The sequence below is a fragment of the Chiloscyllium plagiosum genome, chromosome 25 (assembly GCF_004010195.1).
Source record: "Chiloscyllium plagiosum isolate BGI_BamShark_2017 chromosome 25, ASM401019v2, whole genome shotgun sequence".
In the NCBI taxonomy this organism is placed as follows: domain Eukaryota; kingdom Metazoa; phylum Chordata; class Chondrichthyes; order Orectolobiformes; family Hemiscylliidae; genus Chiloscyllium; species Chiloscyllium plagiosum.
In genome coordinates this window covers 31451251-31476594 of record NC_057734.1, presented here as the reverse complement: position 1 = coordinate 31476594, position 25344 = coordinate 31451251, and the positions used below count along the sequence as shown (strand labels likewise).

Below are 25344 nucleotides of genomic sequence, written 5' to 3'. Positions count from 1 at the left end.
TGCTCCTCATGATTACCCTTCACAGAGTGGTACTTGAATACAGCACAGTACTGATTAATGCATCCGCATGATGTCACACTTGAGAGGTGCAATGTTCCCAGGTTTCTAATTACATCAGATTGCAAAATGAATCTAAGTTATACCATATATGACATTCATTTCAGCACATCAGTGAACTGTCAACACACTTTCAGTTGTCAAATAGCCAATGAACATGCAGGCAAAATATCTTTCTGCCTCACAAGTTCTGTAATAGTAGCATCAAATATCTAGTGTCACATCGTAATGAAAAGTGTGGATGCAACTTTTAAAGTTGGCTGTGATTACTTCTGTTTCATAGAGTTGACAATGATCGGTCTGCAATGACCAGTGGTGATGATTGTTGGTGAGCAGGATTTGCACCGCACAGAGTTGGACAGTGTAGGCATTTCACACGAAAGGTGCAATGGTCACAGATATCTTCACCCTGTTCTGTGAAAGTGCCTCATTAATGTAATTGCCCATTGAAGGGCCTCACATCCCTTATTAATAGGGCCTGTGCACTCAGAGAGAAAAAAAACAATACTCCTCCAACTCTGGGTGTGGTCGCAGCCAGTTTCCATTTCCATTCACATGATTATGGAAAATACTGCAGGTTGCACTTTGGCATGGAGAGTCACAGGGTCAGCCTGGTAGTCAAAGTCAATCCACTCCCCCACCCCCCCAAAACTCCATGTTGTTTTTTTCTCTTGAATTCCCTGTTGAACCCACTCAACTTTTTGAATACTGTCCAAGTTGCAGACCTAGAGGAGCAAGCAGTGAGCTGGAGTGGCCAAGAACCTGCTCTGACTTTCATGTCAGGAATTGTTACTGTCTAATTTCTCTCCAGTGCATCGAAGAACAGGGAACTGCATTTCAATGCAGTGAGATTAGGTATGAATGGAAAACTAATGCATGCAAATGGTTGCATAAAGGCCTCTCATCACTCACTAGTGACATTTTAAAGCTGCTGTTTAAAACTCAGTTGGAGAATTGAACTTTTCTTTCTCGACATCGAATTTCTGCCAATCTCACCCTATTTTCCCAATTGATTCACCAATGCCATGTCATTCAGGGATTGGGGAGATTCTGCCCATAATTGTATTGAATTTGCAGCTTGATGAGACATTGGGCACAGCTGGTTTATGCTGCATTCTGAGTTTTCTTTCACCTGACCTCGGCACCTTGCAGGGAAGTCATTACTATGAGGCTGAGTATCCACTTTTCAACAAAATTGGCCGTTATGGAGAAAATTACAGCCGCTTTGAAAATTTAGTTCTTTTCCCCTTCTGGTTCCACTCAAGCTCATCTGCTGCACACTCAATCTGCCACATATCAGCTCTTTAAAAATGTAATGTTTTACAAAATTGCTTCACAAACCATTCCATGACATTTTCAGCGTGACAACGTGAAGCTTGGTTAATGTAGCAGACAATGAATTGATCAGAAAAGATAAAACAGTTTAAATCTACCACCTGAGTCACTCATTTGTAAATGACAGCATTTTGTAATTAGATTCAGAGAAGGTTCACTTGACTGATTTCTGGGATGAAGGGGTTAACTTTATGAGGCAAGGTTGGATATCTTGGACTTGGCACCCTGCCTGTATTCTTGATGAAGGGCTTTTGCCCGAAACGTCGATTTTCCTGCTCCTCGGATGCTGCCTGATCTGCTGTGCTTTTCCAGCACCACTCTAATCTAGACTCTGGTTTCCAGCATCTGCAGTCCTTGTTTTTACCTATCTTGGACTTTTACTTATTGGGAGTTTGAAGAATGAGTTTGTCTTATTAACACATTTAAAATTCTGAACAAACACGAGGGGATGGGTGCTGAGGGGACATTTCCCCTAATGGAAAGGCTAGAACTAGAGCTAGTAGTTAAGGAACGAGAGGTCTTCCATTTAAGACGGTAATGAAGAGAATTTATTTCTTTCAGAAGCTGATTACACTGTGGAATTCTTTCCCCAATAACAGTGGAAGTGTAGGCCAGTGGAATTGTTCAAAGTTTAGTTCGATAGATTCTTGATTGACAAAGGAGTCAAAGGTGATAGGGACTAGAGTAGAGCTGAAGTCACAATCAGAACAGCTGTTTCTTATCAAATGGCAGAGCAGTCATAAGGGACCAAATAGCCTACTCCAGCTACAAATTAATATGTTTGTATGCTCCTATAATTAGGAGACAGGGTTGTGTAAGGGCTTTAGGAACCTGGAACAACTTGCAAATAATGCTAAGGCAGTTAAGGCAGAAACCTGTAGTCTAGCCACGTGAACATTAGAAACAGATGCAGAAAAGTATTTGGAGTAGAAAAACTCACAATAGATTATTAAGCTCATGGTATAGTCTTTCAATATGTAACAGTAAGATTAGAGCTTAGTATATTACTGAATGGGCGGCACGGTGGCACAGTGGTTAGCACTGCTGCCTCACAGCGCCAGAGACCCGGGTTCAATTCCTGACTCAGGCGACTGACTGTGTGGAGTTTGCACGTTCTCCCCGTGTCTGCGTGGGTTTCCTCCGGGTGCTCCGGTTTCCTCCCACAGTCCAAAGATGTGCAGGGTCAGGTGAATTGGCCACGCTAAATTGCCCGTAGTGTTAGGTAAGGGGTAAATGTAGGGGTATGGGTGGGTTGCGCTTCGGCGGGTCGGTGTGGACTTGTTGGGCCGAAGGGCCTGTTTCCACATTGTAATGTAATCTAATAATCTAATCTAATACCATGTCTTGTTGTATTTATTCTGATTATTCCAATTATGTAATAAGCAGTGTTATAAAGAAGTTCAAACCTGAAGGTAGTACTTCACATTTCCTTTTCCTCCACTGGTCTGACTTGAATCCAAACTCATGGATGTGGTTATAAAACCATACAACAAAAGATACAATTGTCAGGATCCTTGATAAACATAATAAAAACTATTCAAATCTTTCTCATTTGTGTTGTTGTATCTGAAAGATTCAGCTTAATTTTAAAATCTCCTCCAAGGCCTGCAAAATTAAGAAATGAGCAGAAACTCCCAAAGGTGACGAGTTTTTAGGCACTTTGTGGACCAGGTTGCTTTCCAGCACAGACTCAGAGAATTGTGCGAAAGTACATGTCAACCTCAATAAAATGTATAGAGAGCCTGTCCATGTGGCACTGGGCCACAACATAGGAATTGACATCAAAGTCTGCCACTTGGGGAACCCCAAAACCCCTAACTTCCAGACAGAGATAAGAAATAACAAGAAAAAGTGTAATAAGTAATCTGAAGTGGCATGTAATAAGACTAAAATGTGCAAACTTCAAATTTCTCTTTGAAAAGAAAACAATGCTTATCATTGGTATCTACAGAGGAGTACCACATCAGATTCATGATTTTGCAGGAAGACAAATTAATAGCTCAAAGACCAAACATTGGTCGAGTCCAACTTGTCCATGCCAACCATAATCCCAATCTAAATAGCCCCAGCTGTCTGCATTTGGCCCATATCCCTCCAAACATTTCTTATTCGTGTACTTATCCAAATGACTTTTAAACATTTTAAAATATGTATCCACATATACCACTTCTTCTGGAGGTTCATTCCACATTCTGTAAAAACATTGTCCCTTGCGTATTTTTTAAAAATCTTTCTCCTCTCACTTTAAGAATATGCCCCCTAGTCTTGACATTTCCCACCTTAGGGACAGGACACCTGTCATTCACCTTACTTATACTCCTCATTAGTCTATAAACCACAAAAAGGTCACCCCTCAACCTCCTACACTCCAGTGAAAAAATGTCCTAGCCTATTCAGGCTCTCCTTATAACCCCAGCTTCTATTCCAATTTGAAGACATTCATAAAAATGTATACCACAATTACTTCTATTAGATTCTGAACATCAGATTCCTGGTACATGTATTGTGTTCTAAATTTTGCTCTGATTTCACAAGTAACAAGAGAAGCAAGAAAAACAAGGTATGAGTAATTTCATAGACCACACCTTAGATGTTGCATTTACAAATATAGATTGGAGCAGGAGCAGGTCTCCATTTGTGAAGCAAAACAATTCCAGGCATTGTCAGTAGTCCATGATATGGCACCTCTGATCAGTGCTTGCTTTAAGTGAATGTCTATAAAATGAATTCTATTGTCTGTCCAGCAATTGAGTGCAATTGTTTTGATGTGTCTGTCTTAGTGGTTTCACTTTTGTGTCTAATTTAAAGGTCAATTATTTACTATTCTTGCCAACAAAAATAATTAGGCCCTGTACACGGAGAAGAAAGTGCTTCAATGATGTAGTTAAAAATCACACAATATCAGGTTATAGTCCGACAGGTTTATTTGGATGCACTAGCTTTCAGAGCGCTGCTTCTTTCATCACCTGATGAAGGAGCGGCGCTCCAAAAGCTAGTGCTTCCAAATGATGTTGATTGATTACAACAATCTCTTTTGAAGACAAACCATTTAAAATGATGTAATAACTAGCACTGATGGACTACTGGATCATTAAAGGAATGTATGCATTCAGTTATAGAATCCCTTTGATGTGGAAGTAGACCATTTGGCCTAGCAAGTCCACACCAAACCCCTCATAACCCTGTATTTATGATGGCTAACCCACCTATCTCTGGACACTGTAGAAAATTTACCATGGCCAATCTACCTAACCTGCACATCTTTGGACTATGGGAGGAAACAGAATGCACAAATTCCACATAGTTGCCTGAGGCTGGAATTGAACCCCAGCCTCTAGTGCTTTGAGGTAGCATTGCTAACCACTGAGCCACTGCACCACCCATGTGAAACATCTATCATATACAAAGAAACATCAGAGCAGATTGTTAATCCTTACAACACATCCATACCAAAGAATAAGAACAGGACGGACTCCTGCTCACTCATTACTGACAGAATATATGCTTTACCAATGGATACACTGCAAAACCTTTGTGAAAAGGCAATGAGGAGGGTTTCATCCAGCACTGGACAACAGAGTCAGAGAAGAAATAAAATCTCCATTCAGTTATGTTAAAATGATTGCCACCATTATATAAAAGATCAGTCAGGCCAATCCATTGTCTACGCATCATCACCATGTGAGACGGTCCATCAAAAACGACGTCACATCATATATTTTTATTGAGTTTAATGACAGTTCTTCATGAAATCAAAATGATTGGATGCTGCTGAATCCCCAGTGTACTGTCACATGGAATGCTAAGATTCATGTTCTCTATTATTAATCTCTTTGTGCCATTTCTCAGCACACACTAAGCACCTCCCATAAAAACCACGATAAATGCAAAGGGTGAGTCACTAGGCTAAGTGCAAGATAAACTCAGAAAAGCCTGAAAAAGAAAATGCTTTAAAAATAATGGCTGGTATCTTCTATTTCTGTATTGGCTCAACAACATATTGTTAATTTAATAGAGTGAAACTTGTAGGCTAATGAATCTGAAAGTAAAAAAATTAGAGTCAATGTGTCTCCCATTTAAAAATAAACAAAACATGAAACATAAAAATGCTTTTAACACCACAGGAAATAAAAACAAAAAGTGTTATCCTCTTTACCAGTGAGGAACTTTGTCTTAGCTCGCCAACAACGGAAGTAATGCAATCCCAAATGGGAACCACTGTTAAGTTAGTGTCAGATCTACTGTATTAAAACAATGACGTTTCCTCCGTATCATCCACCAGCACAGAGAAAGCCCAATGGAAGAAATTGATTCAGTTCTGCTATTCTAAAATCTAAAAAAATAATTCTGTACACATTCCAGTATAAAGAGCCATGATTAGATATTGAGGCAACACACATGTAATGCTTCTGTTCTCAAATACGTTGCTTCATAAATGTGAGAAGAATGTGTTGAAAGATATTTTGCACTTGAAGCAATAAATTCTCTCAAGTTATCCCTCAGAAGTGAACACACATACAAATGAATTAGGAGCCGGTCTAGCCCATTCAGCTGCTCAAGGCCGCCCCATTATTTGATAAGAAGTTAAACATACATTGATCACACTCGCAAGCAATCTTCAGAGGTCCTACATAACTCTCCATAAATCTCTGGATCATGTCGTTAGAGAACCCTGTTCAACATTGGCTGCTGACCATAATAACAGCCTTACTGCATCTTCCTGCCTCTACTATGATCTTCAAAGCTGCTAGTTATGAAGAAAGTGATTTTGATGGGAAAAGAATCAAAAGGTGAAATACCATAAAGTATGAATGTAAAATGGCACAAACCATTTGTCCCACACAGATGTTGGCAGCTTCCAGCATTGCAGCATCTGCAATTGATGAGGAGGTCTTTTCTGCATTTGATGTCTTGGATAGCAATTCGTCTACAATCTGAACCAAAAGGAGACAGCACAAATTTAAAATCGTGTTACAGAGAATAATGAAATCTGTATATTAACCAGAACACAGTAGTTAGTTGAAGTCTTTCAACTCAAAAGAACTAAGCTAACAGTTGTAAAGTTATGTTTTAATCCAAGTCTGAATTATAGTATTTAATTCATTCATTCTTATTGCATCTGTTTATATGGAATTGAGTGATTAAAAAGTACTTGGAATCCAAATTGTGGGTTGAAAAGATACCTCTCTTAATTCTTCCAAGGTGATTTTTCCATCTCCATTAGTGTCATACATCCGAAACAAAACTAGAAGAAAAATAGTAGTCTTTGGATTAGTGCAAAGTGTTTTACATCACAGAGAACCGAGTATTCCAACAAATGTGACAGAAATTTTCTACATAGCAATATTTGCTTATAGACATCAAAACAATGTAATTCAGCAATTAATTATATTAATTTGGAAAACTTTCACATTGTTCATCCTACTAAGCAGCTGATGTATAAAAAGCCTAAAGTATACAATATTCAATGCAGTAAAACCAAGTTATTGTTTGTTGTAAAATAATGGCACACAGATCAGCAGCTATGCTGAGGGCTTTAAAGGAATACTCAAGAATTCAAATGCTAGATATCTTTAATCAAGTCCTTCAAGCATGTTATGACATATCTCTGGAGCAGGTGGGACTTGAACCTTGGCATTCTGGTAAGGAGATTAGCACTGCACCACATGGATTCTGATTCTAAAAAGGAGTAAATTAATCTATCCACATGCAGCTCTCAAATTGCTTCATGATGTACTATCATTGGTAGTGCCCACTGAAGGTTAAGAGGCTGGACCATCTTATATTAAGGGGTCATACAGTAATCACAGAAATTGTTCAGACGTAGACTTTTAATTATTTAAGTATGTGTGCTCTTCCTGCAATCTTTGTCCTCTCTGGTGTAAAGTAGTACTCTGCTTCTTTTCCCCTTAGTTTGTTCAGTGCAAGAAAAAAAGCAGGTGCAATACCAAGTTTAAGTTATAATAATTTCTCATCAGCTAAGCCATGGTATTCCTCCTTAATTGTACACAATCTGGTATATTTGCTGAAGAAGGGAATATTCAGGATAATGGTCTTGATCATCAAGGACTAGGATTTCAAAACAATACAACTGCCTCGTGGGCATGTGACGCAGTCTAACAGAAGACAGTGATGTGTACAAACAAACATTTAATGTGAAAGTGGAAGATTCTTAACACAATGTTGCAGCATATTCACAGCACTGTGCTGAAAATTTCCATGTGATGTAGAGTCCAAATGTGACACACAAGTACTTTCTGATTCAGAATATTTGGGATACTCAAAGAGGTAGCTAGTATTAATGAATGACTGGATATGTGATGGAGCCAGTGAGTACAAGGTGCAACCAAAAAAATGGGTCTCCATACAGATAAAGCACTTCAAATCATTCTAAGAAGCTGGGTAAGGGTGAGGAATCTGAGGGATTATTGAGAGTTGGGGGGGGGGATGGGTGAAAGAAGCCCATAGGTAGTATTTGCTTAGTGCAGCTGGGAGATAAATTCAGAGAAATTTAATGCAGTGCCAACTTGATGAAGCTAACTGTGGCAAAGAGCTGGAACTGTGCCGTCAATAAGTGCTGAGTGCAGCCAAGACAGTGCAATCCTAGGAAAAGAGATTCAACCAATGAGAGGACAGCAGTCATGTGTAGTGCAGCAAAGTGATTCTGAGGGAGCGTCAAAGTTAGATTTTCTATGGAATTTCTTAGGAAAGAGAGAAATTTTTAAATCAAATTTGGTAATTTGTGGTCTCATTGATATTTGGATCAGTAGATGAGAAATTGCTGGGATCCTTCTGGACTGCCTTTAACATTCAATATGTTCTATGGAGTGCTTAACAGCATTATGTTTGTCAACTGACATCTACCTCATGAATTCCGAATGATAAAGTGCAAGTTGTAAATATGTTGTAGCTTGCTTAATTTTTCTACTCATTTATTTATTTGCTTGTTCAAAAGTGGAATATTGTGTCTTAATTCTGTTAGATATGTACCTTGGATCTCGAATTTTGTCTAAACAAACATTCCTGGTCCCTAATCAGATTGGAACATAAATATTGTGGTCTTGTCTGGGACCATAATTGATTTCAGAGCTTCAATTCCTGTTGTCATGTTTTGCCACACTTTGTCCATATCCACTTTTATGATGGAATGATTATCTGTATTTCACATTGTGAAAAGAAATGCAGAGAACATGACCACAACATATATATGTACAAGGGTATTCTGAAGTTGCTGTGTACATATTCAGCAAGACCTGGATAACATTCATGCTCGGCATAATTGGCAAGTAACATCCACACCTTACAAATACCAGGTCATCTCCCACAAGAGAGAATCTAACAATGTCCCCTTAATATTCAATGGCATTACTATCACTGAATCCCCAATGATCAACATCCTAGACATTAACTTTGATTAGAAACTGAACTGGACCAGCCATATAAATATAATAGCTACAAATGTTTCATAAGCTGAAAATTCTGCATTGATGAATATTCTGATTCCCCAAAGCCTGTCAGGAGTGTGATGGAATACGCTCCACTTGTCTGGATAACTCAAAATGCTCACAAAGTCTAGGGCAAAGCATCTCGCTTGTTTTACACCCCATGTATCACCTTAAACACTCACTCCCTCCATTACTGACAGCCCTGACTTAACTTGGCGAAAGTGGGTATTTCAGATGCTGGTGATTAGAGTCGAGAGTGGGGTGCTGGAAAAGCACAGCAGGTCAGGCAGCATCCGAGGAGCAGGAAAATCGATGCTTCGAGCAAAAGCCCTTTCTTGCTCATTCCCGATGAAGGACTTTTGCCCGAAGCATCGATTTTCCTGCTCCTCAGATGCTGCCCAACCTGCTGTGCTTTTCCAGCACCACTCTTATCTTGATCCTGACTTAACTTGTTGAGGCTCCTTCAATAGCATCTTTCAAATCTGCAAACTCTACCACCAACAAGAAAAAGGATAGCAGACACTTGGGAACACCCCATGTGTAAGCCCCCTCTGAGCCACATACCATCTTGACTTCAAAACATGTTACCGTCCCTTCACTGGTTCTGTGTAAATTTCTGGAACTCTCTTCTTAACATCAATATGGGTATTCCTATACTCCAAGGAGTGTAGCAGTACAAGATGGCAGTGAGGGCAACTAGAAATGAACATCAGTTGCTGGCCTTGCAGGACCACTCACATCCACGAAAGAATAAAACTATATCTTGTCTTTTCCTCACAGTTAGCCAATGTGAACTGATGAAGGCTCAATGATTTGAAGCATTTAATCTGCTTCCCTTTCCACAAAAACTGACAGCCTTGCTGAGTAATTCTTCCATTTTCTTTAGTTTTTCTTTCAGATTCCCAGCATTTGCAATACTTTGCACATGTTAATGTACCAGTTATTTTCTTACAAGGAGGACAAGATAAAATAAGTATACTTGAAAAATTCCAAACCAACAGGATAATGATAGCACACAAAATGTAAACAATCTAACTGCGTATGTACTACCTTCAATCAAATTTATGAGTTGTTTAAATCTGCTCATGGGTTCCAAGAAAAACAGAAACTCCACAGGTCTCCCAGCAGTAACTCTGTGCATTCCGAAGAAGTTACGTAGTGTGATTTTTAACACTGTCACCCTGATAGAGTCATAGAGATGTACAGCACAGAAACAAACCCTTTGGTCCAATTCGTCCATGCCGACCAGATATCCCAATCCAATCTAGTCCCACCTGCCAGCACCTGACCCATACCAAACCCATCCAGGTGCCTTTTAAATTTTGCAAGTGTACTAGTCTCCACCACTTCCTATGGCAGCTCATTCCATACCCGTACCACCCTCTGTGTGAAAAAGTTGCCCCTTAGGTCTCTTTTATATCTTTCCCCACCCACCCTAAACCTATGCCCTGTAGTTCTGGACTCTCGCACCACACGGAAAAGACTTTGTCTATTTATCCTATCCATACCCCTCATGATTTTAGAAACCACTATAAGGTCACCCCTCAGCCTCCGACGCTCCAGAGAAAACAGCCCCAGCCTGCTCAGCCTTTCCCTATAGCTCAAATCCTCCAACTCTGACAACATCTTTGTAAATCTTTTCTGAACCCTTTCAGGTTTCACAACATCTTTCTGATAGGAAGGAGACCAGAATTGCATGGAATATTCCAACAGTAGCCTAACTCACAAAGTTAACTCTATTACTTTCTCCAGAGATGCTGGCAGACCTGCTAAGTTTCTCAAGTGTTTTCTGTTTTTAATTCGATTTCCAGCATCTGCAGTATTTTGCTCATATTCAAGTATTTAATTTACTGCCACTTCTCTTCCAGATATGCCCACCAGGAAAACTGTCTTCTCTCTCTGATAGAACTTTTGTTTGAATCTTTCAGCTTGTTCTCTTTTACTGCTTCCTGATTTCTCCCTAGCATTTGATAAAGCTCCCTTTCACAGCCACATCCCCTCCCTTAGTGACTGTCTCCATCTTTGCTTTACCCTACGTAGTTTCCAAATGTAGGCTCCATGTGTCAAATTGTTCCTGATTTACAGATATCTCCACAACATACAACAATCCTCAGACAGTAGTTGTCAATGCCCAGAGAGATCCACACTCAGTGCCATGTATCACCACATGCACACTCTCAACCTCTCCCTCTACCAGCATCCCCTTTACATGATCACAAAGTTGTCCAAGTAACCAGTTCCAATTTCATACTTAGGCTCAAACTACACGTCAACAAGAAACCATTTCTCTTTCTTTCAGGTGTTAAGGAATAAATTCCAAAGAAGAGTCATAGTGACATTGAATTCTCTATTTTCCTTTCTCCTCACAGGCTGCCAGACCTGCTGAGCTTCCCCAGCACTTTGTGTTTTTGTTTTAGTTCTTCAACACTCATAGTACTTAATTAATGTATTGAGTTCCTTAGGTGTTCTGGTTTCACAAGATGTAAATAAATTCTAATTTTAAATATGGATATTAAAGAAACAGATGCCTGGAGTCTCTGTTTATTTGTGCTGATATTTTTCAGAGCAATCTGGCCATAATCAACATTACAACTTGTGTTTCTTTGTGTAGGAGCTGATTATGTTCAATGCATAATTTATGTTGGTTTTGTAAATAAATCGGGTAGAAACCAGACTTGTTCCCCTCCCACCCACTCCCCAACACAAAATTGTCTGTGCTTCTCTCCACCCCTCTAAGATGAACTAATAACGCACTGGGAATCTCCACAATTTGTGTTTGTTTTCAAGGCTTTCAGTAGGTTTTAAAAATGACTCTGGTCCTTTTAAGTGAGAGAACACAAATAGGTACATTTTTAAAGCTGTTGAATGTCATTTTTTCATCTGCTGAGGAATGGACTACTGAAACCCAACAGTAAACTAACAAATGGTTCTGTATATTTCAGAAAAATCCCAGACATTTAGGTCACTCCCATATAGTGAATGATAGTGATTTGTTTATTTGTTGATATATTCCCAAATTTAGCTGTTAATTATTTACAATTTATCAAAAAGAGAGGGAGGTGGGCAGAGGGGTAGGGTTGCCCTGTTAGTTAAGAATGAAATTAAATCTATGGCATTAAATGATATAGGGTCAGATGGTGTGGAGTTGAGGAACCATAAAGGCAAATAGACCATAATGGGAGTTATGTACAGACCTCCCAGCAGTGGTCAGGAACAAGGGTACAAGATGTACCAGGAAATAGATAGGGCATGTCAAAAAGCCAAAGTCACAGTGATCATGAGGGACTTCAATATGCAAATGTACTGGATGAATAATGTTGCCGGTGGATCCAAAGAAAGGAAATTCATGGAATGCTTACAGGATGGCTTTTGTGATGGAGCCCACAAGGGAGCAGGCTATTCTAGATTTAGGGCTATGTAATGAGCCAGACTTTATAAAAGACCTTAAAGTCAGGGAACACTTTGGAGGCGGCGATCATAATATGGTAGAGTTCGGTCTGCATTTAGAAAGAGAGAAGGCAAAATTGGATATAATGGTGTTACAGTTAAATAAAGGTAATTACAGGGGCATGAGAGAGGAACTGACAAAAATCAAATAGAAGCAGAGCCTAGTAGGGCAGACAGTAGAGCAACAATGGCAGGAGTTTCTGGGTGTAATTGAGGACACAGTACAGAGGTTCATCCCAAAGAAAAGAAAGAATATTGGGGTCTGGGGAGATTAGACAGCCATTACTGACAAAAGAAGTCAGGAAATGTATCACAGAAAAAGAGAGAGCCTATAAAGTGGCCAAGAAAACTGGGAAATCAGAAGGTTGGGAAGACTACAAAAACAAACAGAGGATAACAAAGAGAGAAATAAGGAAGGACAGGATCAAATATGACAGTAAGCTAGGCAGTAATATTAGAAATTATAGTAAAAGTATCTTTCAATATATAAGAAACAAATGAGAGGCAAAAGTAAAGATTGGGCTGCTCCAAATTGATGCAGGAAGGCTAGTGATGGGAGATAAGGAAATAGCTGAAGAACTTAATAAGTACCTTGTGTCAGTCTTCACAGTGGAAGGCATGAGTAATATCCCAACAATTAAAGGGAGTCAGGGGGCTGAGTTGAGTATGGGAGCCATTACAAAAGGAGAAAGTACTTGAAAAGCTAAAAGGTCTAAAAATTGATAAATCTCCTGGCTGGATGGGCAACATCCTAGAGTTTTGAGGGACATGGCTGACGAAATAGTGGAGGCGTTGGTTGTAATCTTTCAAAAATCACTGGAGTCAGAGAAAGTCATAGATGATTGGAAAATCACTGTTGTAATCCCCTTGTTCAAGAAAGCATTAAGACAAAAGACGGAAAATTATAGGTCAGTTACCCAAACTTCGGTTGTACATACAATTCTGGAATCCATCGTTAAGGATGAGTTTTCTAAATTCTTGGAAGTGCAGGGTTGAATTAGAACAAATCAGCATGATTTAGTAAGGGGAGGTCGTGCCTGACAAACCTGTTAGAATTCTTTGAAGAGGTAACAAGTAGGTTAGACCAGGGAAACTGAGTGGATATTATCTAGCTAGACTTCCAATTTGCCTTTGATAAGATGCCTCACGAGAGGCTGCTGAGTAAAGTGAGCTACTGGCTTGGATGGAGGATTGTCTGTCTGACAGAAGGCAGAGAGTTGGGATAAAAGTTTCTTTTTCAGAACGGCAGCCGGTGACAAGTCCAGCAGGGTTCAGTGTTGGGGCCACGGCTGTTCACTTTATATATTAATGATCTGGATAAAGGGACAGGAGGCATTCTGGCAAAGTACGTCGATGATACAAAGTTAGGCAGACAGGCAGGTAGTTCTGAGGAGGTGGGGAGGCTACAGAAAGATTTAGACAGTTTAGGAGAATGGTCTGAGAAATGGCTGATGAAATTCAATGTGAACAAATGTGAGGTCTTGCACTTTGGAAAAAAGAATACAGGCATGGACTATTTTATAAACAGTGAGAAAATTCATAAAGCCAAAGTACAAAGGGATCTGGGAGTGCTAGTCCAGGATTCTCTAAAGGTTGACTTGCAGTTTGAGTCTGTGGTAAAGAAAGCAAATATAATGTTGTCATTTATCTCAAGAGGGTTGGAATGTAAAAGCAGTGATGTGCTACTGAGACTTAAGAAAGCTCTGGTTAGGCCCCATTTAGAATATGTGTCCAGTTTTGGGCCCCACATCTCAGGAAGGACACACTGGCACTGGAGCGTGACTAGCAGAGATTCACAAAGATGATCCCTGGAATGGTCACAACAACTAGCCACAAAACAACATAACCCTCTCTCACTAGTATCTTTACATATAGATAAGAAAGGATTGGACAACACATCCATCCGAGGACAAGCCAAACAGAGACATGCATGAGAATTCCTAGAAGCATGGCATTCTAACTGGAACTCTATCAACAAACACATCAAGTTAGACCTCATCTACCACCCCCCGAGAAAAAGAACAGGAAATGACTCCACCACAGGAAATGACATCACCAACCCAAAGAAACCCAAACATATAAACAGAAAGCAGGAATCATGTACACTGCTTCGCCTGGAGGCCCACTGAAGATGTTACCTAGTAGGGTGATGAAATGTCTGGAAATGAACCTTCCAGCTCAGTGAGCAAACCTAAATCCAGAACCTCAACCTGAGCTACAAATCTTCTCAAAACTCACTGAGGTCTTACAGTCTAATTAGACTTTACATGTCAAAAAATATTTTAAAGCAACTTTTAAAAAAGATCTATGTTTTCTACATTTTGACCATTTAGTTGGTCCACAGCAAACTTTGCATTAGGCAATACGAATATGTAGCCGGAATAGCATTCAACAATGAACACGTTTCAAGAACAGTTTCAATTGGTTTCAAAGGCAATCCAGTTTACACCTGGATTTTCATCTAAGTTCAAAACAGAAACTTAACCACATATTGTTTACCTCAACTAAAGTCTAGTCATATCCCTTGACAACCAACTGTACTGCATTACCAAAACTATCAGCATCCTAATGGTTTCTATTGACCAAAAATTCAACAGTATCAACCAAATAAATGTGATGCCTACTATATTGGGTCAAGGACTAGGTGTTTAATAGTGAATTCCTTACTCTCTCAAGTTATGAAGTGTGCCATGATAATTATGACATTTGTATAATTAGTATGTTTTGGGACTATGTCTTTAATTGAAGGTAGTCATGATTTTCTTAGAGATCAATAACTTTTAAAATGAAAGTCAGGTTTGCAGTTAACAGCTGAAAGTATGTCAGAACATGATTTCACATTTTGTCTAGTTTGAACTTTAGGAAGAATTACCAAGTGAAAAAAAATTGTGAAAGATAGCTCTATGATTAAAAGTTCCCAGACTGAAAAAGGAAAATAACAGAAGTAAACCCAAAGGAGCTTGGCCTGGTTTCAGGAAAAATAACCGACATGTTCAGCAGCCTGCCTGGCAGCCTGGGTGTTTTGATCAATAGAGATTAAAGGAGATCAAGGCAGTTTTACTGGGAAGAAGGTTCAAGATGTTTAGGTTTGGAAATAATGCTAACAGTATGTGTCCTAACAGTGAATAGCGTGAGAGTTTTCAAGTGCCATAAAAATGTAGGAATGTCCAGTTGTAAATGATTATAGTTGTAAACTGTCCATTTACTTTTCGGATGAAAGAGAGTTGAGGCCTCAAGGATAGCTAGTCGCCATTTCTTGGATTCAAAGATACAATTGGATACAAGGCCCATGTGATTGACATTGCCATAGAGTTGGGCTTTGAGAGGGCAACTGTTCAAAATATCTTTGAAAACCTGAGGCAAGGTTAATCTGTCAGGACCTGGAACAATGGGAGCAACTAGAGACAAGAAGACACTATCAGATTCACTGTGCATGATTGTAGTCGGGAACTCTGGCTTTGGTTGAAAACACCAAATCCATGAGGGGTTATGAAGCAGTTAGAAGGTGTACCTAGTTTGCATTTGAGGAAATATCATCAGAGGAAAAAAACTCACTGTAAAAGATGGTTCTAACATTGAAAGTTCCCAGACTGAAGAAGAAAAATAACTGAAGTAAAATCTTAGGAGCTAAGATGATTTCGGACAGATTCCTGGAGAAGGACTGTATGAAGTATAGCTATGCAATGTGTTTTCAGTTATACAGACATAGAGTCATCAGAGTTTACAGCATGGAAACAGACCCTTCGGTCCAACTCGACCATGCCGACCAGATATCCTAATCTAATCTAGTTCCATTTGTGAGCACTTGGCCCATATCCCTCTAAACACTTTTCATAGACCCACCCAGATGTCTTTTAAATATTGTAATTGTACCAGCCTCTACCACTTCCTCTGGCAGCTCATTCCATACTCGCACACCTTTTGCGTGAAAAGGTTGCTCCTTGGGTCCCTTTTAAATCTTGCCCCTCTCACCCTAAACCTATGCTCTCTAGTTCGGGATTGCCCCACCCCAGGGAAAAGACTTTGTCTATTTACATATCCATGCCCCTCATGGGTCACTCCCAGCCTCCGACGCTTCAGGGAAAACACCCCAGCCTGTTCATTCTCTCCCTGTAGCACAAATCCCAGTAACATCCTTATAAATCTTTTCTGAACCCTTTCAAGTTTCACGACATCCTTCTGATAGGAAGGAGACCAGAATTGCACGCAATATTCCATAAGTGGCCTAACCAATATCCTATTTACCTATGACTCTACTTTCAGGGAACTATGAACCTGCACTCCAAGATCTCTTTGTTCAGCAACGCTCACCAGGACCTTACCATTAAGCGTGTAATTCCTGCCCTGATTTGCCTTTCCAAAATGCAGCACCTCGCATTTATCTAAATTAAACTCCATCTGCCACTCCTCAGCCCATAGGCCTATCTGATCAGGATCCCTGTGTACTCTAAGGTATTCTTCTTCGCTGTCCACTACACCTCAAATTTTGGTATCATCTACAAATTTACTAACTATTCCTCCTATATTCACATCCAAATAATTTATATAAATGACGAAAAGTAGTGGACCTAGTACCGATCCTTATGGCACACAGGCCTCCAGTATGAAAAGCAACCATCCACAGAAAAATAGAATGTTCAGTTCTGTGGTTTAAAGTGTAAGTTGCAGGCAAAGATTATGTTTGGTGAATTGTGTTTTGGTCCTTTGTTACAAGACAAGTCTTAAAATGTAAAATCTTGTTCTGTTGCTGTTTCAGCGATTAAATGAAAGCTTGAATTTATTTTTAAAAGCTGCCAGCCTTTAAGGAGATCATACACACTTCGTCTGTCTGGACAGATGCAGCTACAACACTCAAAAAAAGCTCAAAATTGTCTATGATAAAGCAAATTTGCTTGATGCACCACTTGGATACATGTATTCTCTTCACCACTGCTCCAAGCCTGCAGTATGTACTATCTAAAGGATGCCTTGCTGCAACTTTGTCTATAGTATCTTCTCAGGAGCAGCCCTCTCGATATTTCCTAATCAGCCTGTTCAGAAATGTGATTATACACCTCTGAAGCAGATAGGATTTCAGCTCATGTCTCCTGGCCCAGAGATAGGGACATTACCACTGCACCTCAAGATCCCTACAGCAGCAGCTCTTTAGATATTTTCTATTCAACCTATTCAGAGATGTTTTAACACACCCTGGAGCAAGTGGGACTTGAATGTGGGTCTTCTGTTCCAAAGATAGGGACACTACCATGACACTACAAGAGCCCTAGCAGCTTCTCTCTTTTTTTATAGCCAGATGTGCTATCACACACAGTTGAGCGACTTTCCCACACCAAAGCCACTGTGATTTTTTATTAACGACTGACCACCACCATTACCAGTGTACCCAATTAAATATTTACAAGCAAAGCCCAGTCTGGATAAAGTGAACACCAAAAGTGAAATGGCAGGGAGTGTAGGGAGAGTGGGAAGGGGCTACATCAAAATGGCTTTGGAGGGGGAAATAAAGCACTGTATCCCCCAAGGTACCACCTCTGTGGAAATGCATCAAAAGCATTGATGGATACTGCGTGCGTTCTCTCCATGGACAGCCAGGCAGCAAGCCTCTAACATCATTTGGATACGGGTATCAGCTGTGTCAGGATATCATCACCTCCATGTTTCCCTCCAACCATTACAATCCGACATTGGACATATCTCGGTATTGCTGCCTTGTTGTTGGGCCAAAACTCTGGAACTCGCGACATAACAACGGCACAGGGACAAATTCACAAAACAGACTGCAGTGCTTCAAATGTTAGTCCAATGTCACCTTCCCAAGGGTAGCTATGGATAACTAATAAATGCCAGCAATGCTCATATCTCAGGAATTAAAAAAGGAAAATATTGACACAAGCCATTTTGTAAATGAGGACTTCTGCCTATCATAGGTTAATTTCTAAACTGGGTGTGACTACTACACTTGGAGTATATTATAGAAACTGTACAAGAGGGAGGGCCTCAAACTATTTTCAGGCATTTTTAACATAGTTTCACATGTTTGCTGTTGTGCTTCCTCCTGCCTTTCTGAATTAAGAGGGTACAACAGCACTGTCACATCTGTTATATAGGACATGCCTAATAATATTCAAAATCAAAATCACGAAGACTGGCATCACTCTGAAAACTTGTCTAGTATATATTTTCTTTGTTATGCTCCACTGCAGTAAGTTGAGTAATATTTGTGGTCTCCCCTAAGCTGTGCCGTAAAGCTAAAAATACACAAACTGTATACTCCAGTCTAAGTAATAAGCTTGTGAAATCCTTGCACATGTCACAGATTATTATGTAATTCACTTCTGTTTTCTACAATCAAAATTGGATATCTCTCAACTTCTCTGTAATGAATGGAATTCCCAAATAGGTTTGGCTTCTTATGTAGGAATTTGAAAACAAATTGAATGTGTTGCAGGACACTGTTCAAGTTCTTCAAATCGCATAAGAGGTACTGTTAGTAAGTTTGCAGATGACACCAAAATTGGAGGTGTAGTGGACAGCGAAGAGGGCTACCTCAGGTTACAATAGGATCTGGACCAGATGGGCCAATGGGCTGAGAAGTGGCAGATGGAGTTTAATTCAGATAAATGTGAGGTGCTGCATTTTGGGAAAGCAAATCTTAGCAGGACTTATATACTTAATGGTAAAGTCCTAGGGAGTATTGCTGAACAAAGAGACCTTGCAGCTCCTTGAAAGTGGAACTTGAAAGGGTTCAGAAACGATTTACAAGGATGTTGCCAGGGTTGGAGGATCTGAGCTACAGGGAGAGGCTGAACAGGCTGAGGCTGTTTTCCCTGGAGCATCGGAGGCTGTGGGGTGACCTTATTGAGGTTTACAAAATTACAACAGGCATGGTTAGAATAAATAGGCAAAGTCTTTTCCCTGGGGTCGGGGAGTCCAGAACTAGAGGACATAGGTTTACGGTGAGAGGGGAAAGATATAAAAGGGACTAAGGGGCAACATTTTCACGCAGAGGGTGGTACGTGTATGGAATGAGCTGCTAGAGGAAGTGGTGGAGGCTGGTACAATTGAAATATTTAAGAGGCATTTGGATGGGTATATGAATAGGAAGGGTTTGGAGGGATATGGGCGGGTGCTGGCAGGTGGGACTAGATTAGGTTGGGATATCTGGTCGGCATGGATGGATTGGACCAAAGAGTCTGTTCCATGCTGTACATCTCTATGAAAAGAGAAAAAGGGGGTTGAACCCAATGAAGGAAAAAAAATGAAAAAAACTTGCAAACATACATTAAGGTAAGATCAACATCTGTTAAGTAAGTATTTCGTACTTTTGGATGCTATTGTAAAAAAAAAACAGACTGCCACCAACAGATACCAACATTCAAATAGAAACCAAAATATTCTTTACTATGTTCAGTTAATGTCACCATTTCTTTTTGAATGTTTGACTGGTAGTGGTTGTTTCTTCTTCATTGCTCTCCTAGATGTAACTTTGAACATCATTTTGTGTGCAGTTGAGTAGGGTTGGGGCAATGATTTGTAAAGCCTTGCTACATGACGGCATACATACAGGACAAGGGAAGTCATTCCCTCAATTAAACTAAATAAAATAGAAAGAAACATTTCAGAGGAACTTTACCGTAGCGTTTTTAAATCATGTGGATAACATTTTTACTGAGATATGTGACACTGAATTTAGAACAAGCCATATCTTTTTCATAGGATCAGAGGAGTGATTTAACAACTGGAAGATCCATTCAGTTCAACAGTCCCAATCCATCAATCTTTCTTTCCAACCACCAATCAATACACTGTTCAGGAATATGTTTAATTTAGGAACTTTAACCTCAAACACTAAAAAGCCTAGCACAAACATGTAAAAGAAAATATATTAAAAACAATAAGAAGATATGGTCAGCAAATAACTATTGTTTGAAACTCAATAAAGTTGGTGAATCATGAAAAGCCCTCAACTATGGAGTCTAGAGGAATATTTAAAATCCTAAGATAGAGATGTGATTTTTCATTTGTACGGATCTAGATTTAGATGTGAGGCAAGTTTCATCTGCATAAATTACCACGATCTCAGTGTTAACAGCTATGTGCTAAGTGAATTGAAATACCAGTGCTTACAACATGCAACAGCCTGCTAAACAAATCTGCAAATTTCCAAATGTGTTCAAGATGTAAATTTGTTTCTGGTTTCCATAGATACATATTTTCACATTACTTAAATTGTGACTTACTAGTGTACAAATAAGATAAGTGCCTTATCAATGCCTTACATTGCAGTTTTTCATTTTTGTAGTATTCTAAGTCCTCTTTTGTGTGGTTATCATCCATATGTTGGAAAAATGATAAAGTAGTCAGGAAGTTTTCAAACGTGATTTCATCAACTGTTCCACCTGTTTGTAGTCCCAGGTTTCTAGGACAAAACACACAGATATTAAAACATTGCTTGCACTTCCTCTAAGCACCCATTTCCACACCAGGTATAGCCTTGATTTCCCCCAATCTATCAATATACTTCAATCCCAACCTTGAAAAATATTTTCTACTTATGCTGTACTATAGCTATTTTGTATATCAATCATTCATGCAGTCTCTCTGAGATTTCTAGATTTTACACTGCTTCCACACTTCCTCGGAAGTAGCAGGAATTGCTCAAAATACACCTCGCGGGAAGTGGAGAATTCCATTTCAACAGCATAAATTAGACTTTTGACCAAATTGCATCATTGTAAGCAAAATGGGTCCACTCAGTGCAAGATTTTTAAAACGTCATTCAATTAAGAATGTGATAAGTCTCAATAGATTAATTTAGAAAGGCTGAATTGGAGATTTACCTTCCATCAAAAAATGCATTGATGATTCTTGACTTAATGGGATTACAGTCCAGATCCGGTATGTTATCAAAACAATCCTTGCTGCAAAATAAAGTGGCTGAATATTTTATACAGACAAGGAAATACTCCAACAGGAGGGAAAAAAAAGTTCTAAATGTTGTTATTAACCCAAACCAACTAGAATACTATTACCCCATTGTAGTCTTCCCATCCGTTAGATGCAAGAACCTTCTGTGCAGGATTTCAATCTGTTCTGAAGTAACTGCAAGGAAGGAAACTCCAAATGTGAGATATTTACAAAGAAAGAACATCCTAAACTGTTGATATTATTTCACAAACCACTTGGAGTTTTCCGTACAGGAGACTGGAGGTTGGCTAACGTGGTCCCACTATTTAAGAAAGGTGGTAAGGAAAAGCCAGGGAAGTATAGACTGGTGAGCCTGACATTGCTGGTGAGCCAAGCTGTTGGAGGGAATCCTGAGGGACAGGATGTACATGTATTTGGAAAGGCAAGGACTGATTAGGAAGAGTCAACATGGCTTTGTGTGCGCGAAATCATGTCTCACAAACTTGATTGCATTTTTTAAAGTAATAACGAAGAGGATTGATGAGGGCAGAACAGTGGACTTGATCTATATGGACTTCAGTAAGGCATTCGACAGGGTTCCTCATGGGATATTGGTTAGTAAGGTTAGATCTCAGGGAATACAGGGAGAACTAGCCATTTGGATACAGAACTGGCTTGAAAGTAGAAGACAGAGAGTGGTGATGGAGGGTTGTTTTTCAGACTGGAGGTCTGTGGCCAGTGGAGTGCCACAAGGATCAGTGCTGGGTCCACTGCTTTTTGTCATTTATATAAATGATTTTTATCTGAACGTAGCAGGTATAGTTAGTAAGTTTGCAGGTGACACTGAAATTTGAGGTGTAGTGGACAGCGAAGAAGGTTACCTCAGATTACAAATGGGCCAATGAGCTGAGGAGTGGCAGATGGAATTTAATTTAGATAAATGTGAAGTGCTGCATTTTTGAAAGACAAATCAGGCAGTACTTATATACTTAATGGTAAGGTCCTGGGGAGTGTTGCTGAACAAAGAGACCTTGGAGTGCATGTTAATAATTCCTTGAAAGTGGAGTCACAGGTAGATAGGATAGTGAAGAAAGCATTTGGTATGCTTTTCTTTATTAGACAAAGCATTGAGTGCAGGAGTTGGGAGGTCATGTTGCAGCTGAACAGGACATTGGTTCGGCCACTTTTGGAATATAGTGTGCAATTCTGGTCTCCTTCCTATCGGAAGGATGTTGTGAAACTTGAAGGGGTTCAGAAAAGATTTACAAGGATGTTGCCAGAGTTGGCAGATTTGAGCTACAGGGAGAGGTTGAATAGGCTGGGGCTGTTTTCCCTGGAGCGTCGGAGCCTGAAGGGTGATAGAGATGTTTATAAAATCATGAGGGGCATGGATAGGGTAAATAGACAAGAGTGTGATGCTGGAAAAGCACAGCAGGTCAGGCAGCATCAGAGGAGCAGGAGAATCGACCTTTCAGGCAAAATAGACAAGGTCTTCTCCCTGAGTTGGAGGAGTCCAGAACTAGGGGGCATAAGTTTAGGGTGAGAGGGGAAAAATTTAAATGGGTCCTAAGCGGCAACTTTTTCACGCAGAGGGTGGTGTGTATATGGAATGAGCTGCCAGAGGAAGTGCTGAAGGCTGGTACAATTACAGCATTTAAAAGGCATCTGGATGGGTATATGAAGAGGAGGGGTTTAGAGGGATAATCACCAAGTGCTGGCAAATGGGCCTAGATTAGATTAGGATATCTGGTCGGCATGATGAATTGGACAGAAGGATCTGCTTCCGTGCTGTACGTCTCTATGACTCATTGTCTATATTGAGTCCCAGCTTCTGTTAATGTATTATTTTAAATAGGTTAATATTCCTGATATCTCCAAATTACATTGAATGTGTAGCTCGGTATAATCAAATGAAAACAAGGTGACATTCCTGGAGGCTTTTAAGATTAGGTTGGCTAACAAAAGCTGCTATCAGTCTGTAACCTGATGCTAGTTACTCCCACACATTTCACTTTGAGTTCTGAGGGTAGGTAAAGGTAACAAATTATATACTCCAAGCTTGTTAATTACAGGGAGGACGTTGAAAATGTTGGAAATGTTTTTTTATAAGTGATGGTTTTTTGTTGGGGCACTGTGCTTTGGATTTAAATGAAAGGTGAAATTGAACACTGTAGAGAACACTGATGAATAAACATCCAACTGAAAAGAGCCAAGATACTACTATACTTTGGCATTTTACTCAGAAAACATAATCTTATTTATTCCCTTTAAAAAAACGACAATGCAAACATGACTCAGCAAAAGTAAAGCCCCTGTATCACAATCTGCTTATTTATGGATCTGAAAGCAGGAGAAACTATGCAGTAACTTAGTTATTTTGGTTAAAGCAGGTCATGTTGAGAGAGAGTAAAAGAAACCTCACTAATCATTTCTGAGTTTCACTCACTTAAGAGGCACAATAACCTTGGTGTAAGTATGACTGGCGTTCTTGCTGCCCTTCATGGTAAAGATACATGCTCGACTTGACTTGTTCTGGGTTAGGTAAGCCTCTCTCTAGGGCTTTCATGGAGTGATCAGACTCAGAAGGAGGTCAACCAGCCCATTGAATCCATGCCCCATGCTGTAGGGCAGTCAAATCAGTCTATTACCTTGCTGTGCTCCCTCTTGTCCTGCAAGTTTATTTCCCTCTGGCACCTTTCCAATGTCCTCCTGAAATTACTGACCTCTAATGCTTGTTGTAATACAGGAAACAGAACAGTAGATGAATTATTGATGATAATATTACCAGTAAGGAATCAAATGCAGCATACACGGGGCTGTGGTACAGTATTAATAAACACATCATCGTTACAAAAAACAGAGTGGCGGATGGAAGCAACTAAGGACCAGGATCCTCTCAGGCTGAGGTTTGTTCTGCTCAGTGACTGAGCAGGACGGTTCAGGAGGGATTCAAGCTCCTTCCCCGGTGTGTCTGCTCAACCCGAGGGTCACCCAGAGGCAGGATTCAGCTCGGTAGCGGAAGCCCACCCTCGTCTGTCACCCTGGCACTGAGAGAATGGAAGGTGTGAGCAGCAGGGCGGCCCATTGTGAAGCCCCCCATGGTCGGTTAGCCGCTCACTCGCGTTATCAGTAACTGCCAGATTTGAGGGACGCACCAAACGACAACTTCAGGGTTCCGAGAAAAGGAGGCAGAAACAAGGTGGGGTGGGGTGGGGGAGGAACACAAACTCTGAGAAAAAGAAATTTGGCTACAGCGCATATATTCATTGTTGAGCTTTAAAGACAGTGCGATGAAAGGGAACTGAAAACCACCCAGTTATTCAATGTTTATCATGTCCTTTCCGTATGAGGAAATACATTTCCAACCAGTCTTTCCTTCACGACCCTCCCGGATTATTCAACAGTTTCCCTCTTACATTGAGCTCGCCTATTAAACAAGCCCAGGGTCAAGGAGAGCCTGGATCTGTACTCACAGCCGGTTGTGTTCGCCAGATTGCGGATCTCCCAGGCGGGCAGTGAAGGTGTAGAGCCCATCACTTCTTCCTTGCCTTCAGCAGATCACACCTTTCAAAAGTCAGAAAGTTCCAGGAAGCAAACTGACCGGGACACGGGCGCTTCGCGGGTCCTGGAGACGCGGCCAATCGGTGGCTTCGGTTAAGGATGTTCTGTAGAATGTAACTGCACTCACTCGGCGATAATTAAATGTCCTTTTCGACACTTCCCTGTAGTCCCAGTGAAAGATTCCTCTGGGTCCTAGAGCTCAACAGAAGGCTGAGGAAATTCTTCGCCTCTTCCTGTTTTGACTAAGTTTCAATATTGTATTTCATGACGGCGATTTTACAATAATGAAAGGAAGAGATGGTGTTGCATTTTATGAAATGTAAATAATTGTATTTCAAGACAGAGTTTTCACAATAATCAACAGTTGGCGTATGCTTTTTTTAATCTTAAAATTGTTATATTGATATTGTTTTTGCGTTCTCTACGCAAAGGTTAATGTCACAAACTCCAATACGTTGAGAGCAGAGACAGGTGCAGCTGAAAGAGATGCCAATCTGATCCAAACCAGCCATCCAACTAACTGAGCTAACTGATCCCTGTGAAGGAGTTCAGTTTGCCGAGTGGCATATACTTTTACATCCATGTTGGACTA

General features: G+C 40.2%; 1 protein-coding gene across 2 annotated transcripts in view; it reads right to left on the bottom strand.

Annotated features, from left to right (window-relative positions):
• Positions 1-24998, bottom strand: part of tescb (tescalcin b) — a 35156-nt gene extending 10158 nt beyond the window's left edge. Inside the window, exons 1-6 of one of the 2 annotated variants that reach the window (XM_043715839.1) lie at positions 24665-24998; positions 21317-21386; positions 21125-21205; positions 20564-20703; positions 6576-6637; positions 6222-6326 (exon numbers count right to left, since the gene is read on the bottom strand). In XM_043715839.1, the coding sequence (XP_043571774.1) occupies positions 6222-6326; positions 6576-6637; positions 20564-20703; positions 21125-21205; positions 21317-21386; positions 24665-24725 (519 nt within the window). In that variant the 5' untranslated portion in view covers positions 24726-24998. The remainder of the gene's footprint in view (positions 1-6221; positions 6327-6575; positions 6638-20563; positions 20704-21124; positions 21206-21316; positions 21387-24664) is intronic. The other variant, XM_043715840.1, reaches the window with a different exon arrangement.
• Between the last annotated feature and the right edge of the window lie 346 nt (positions 24999-25344).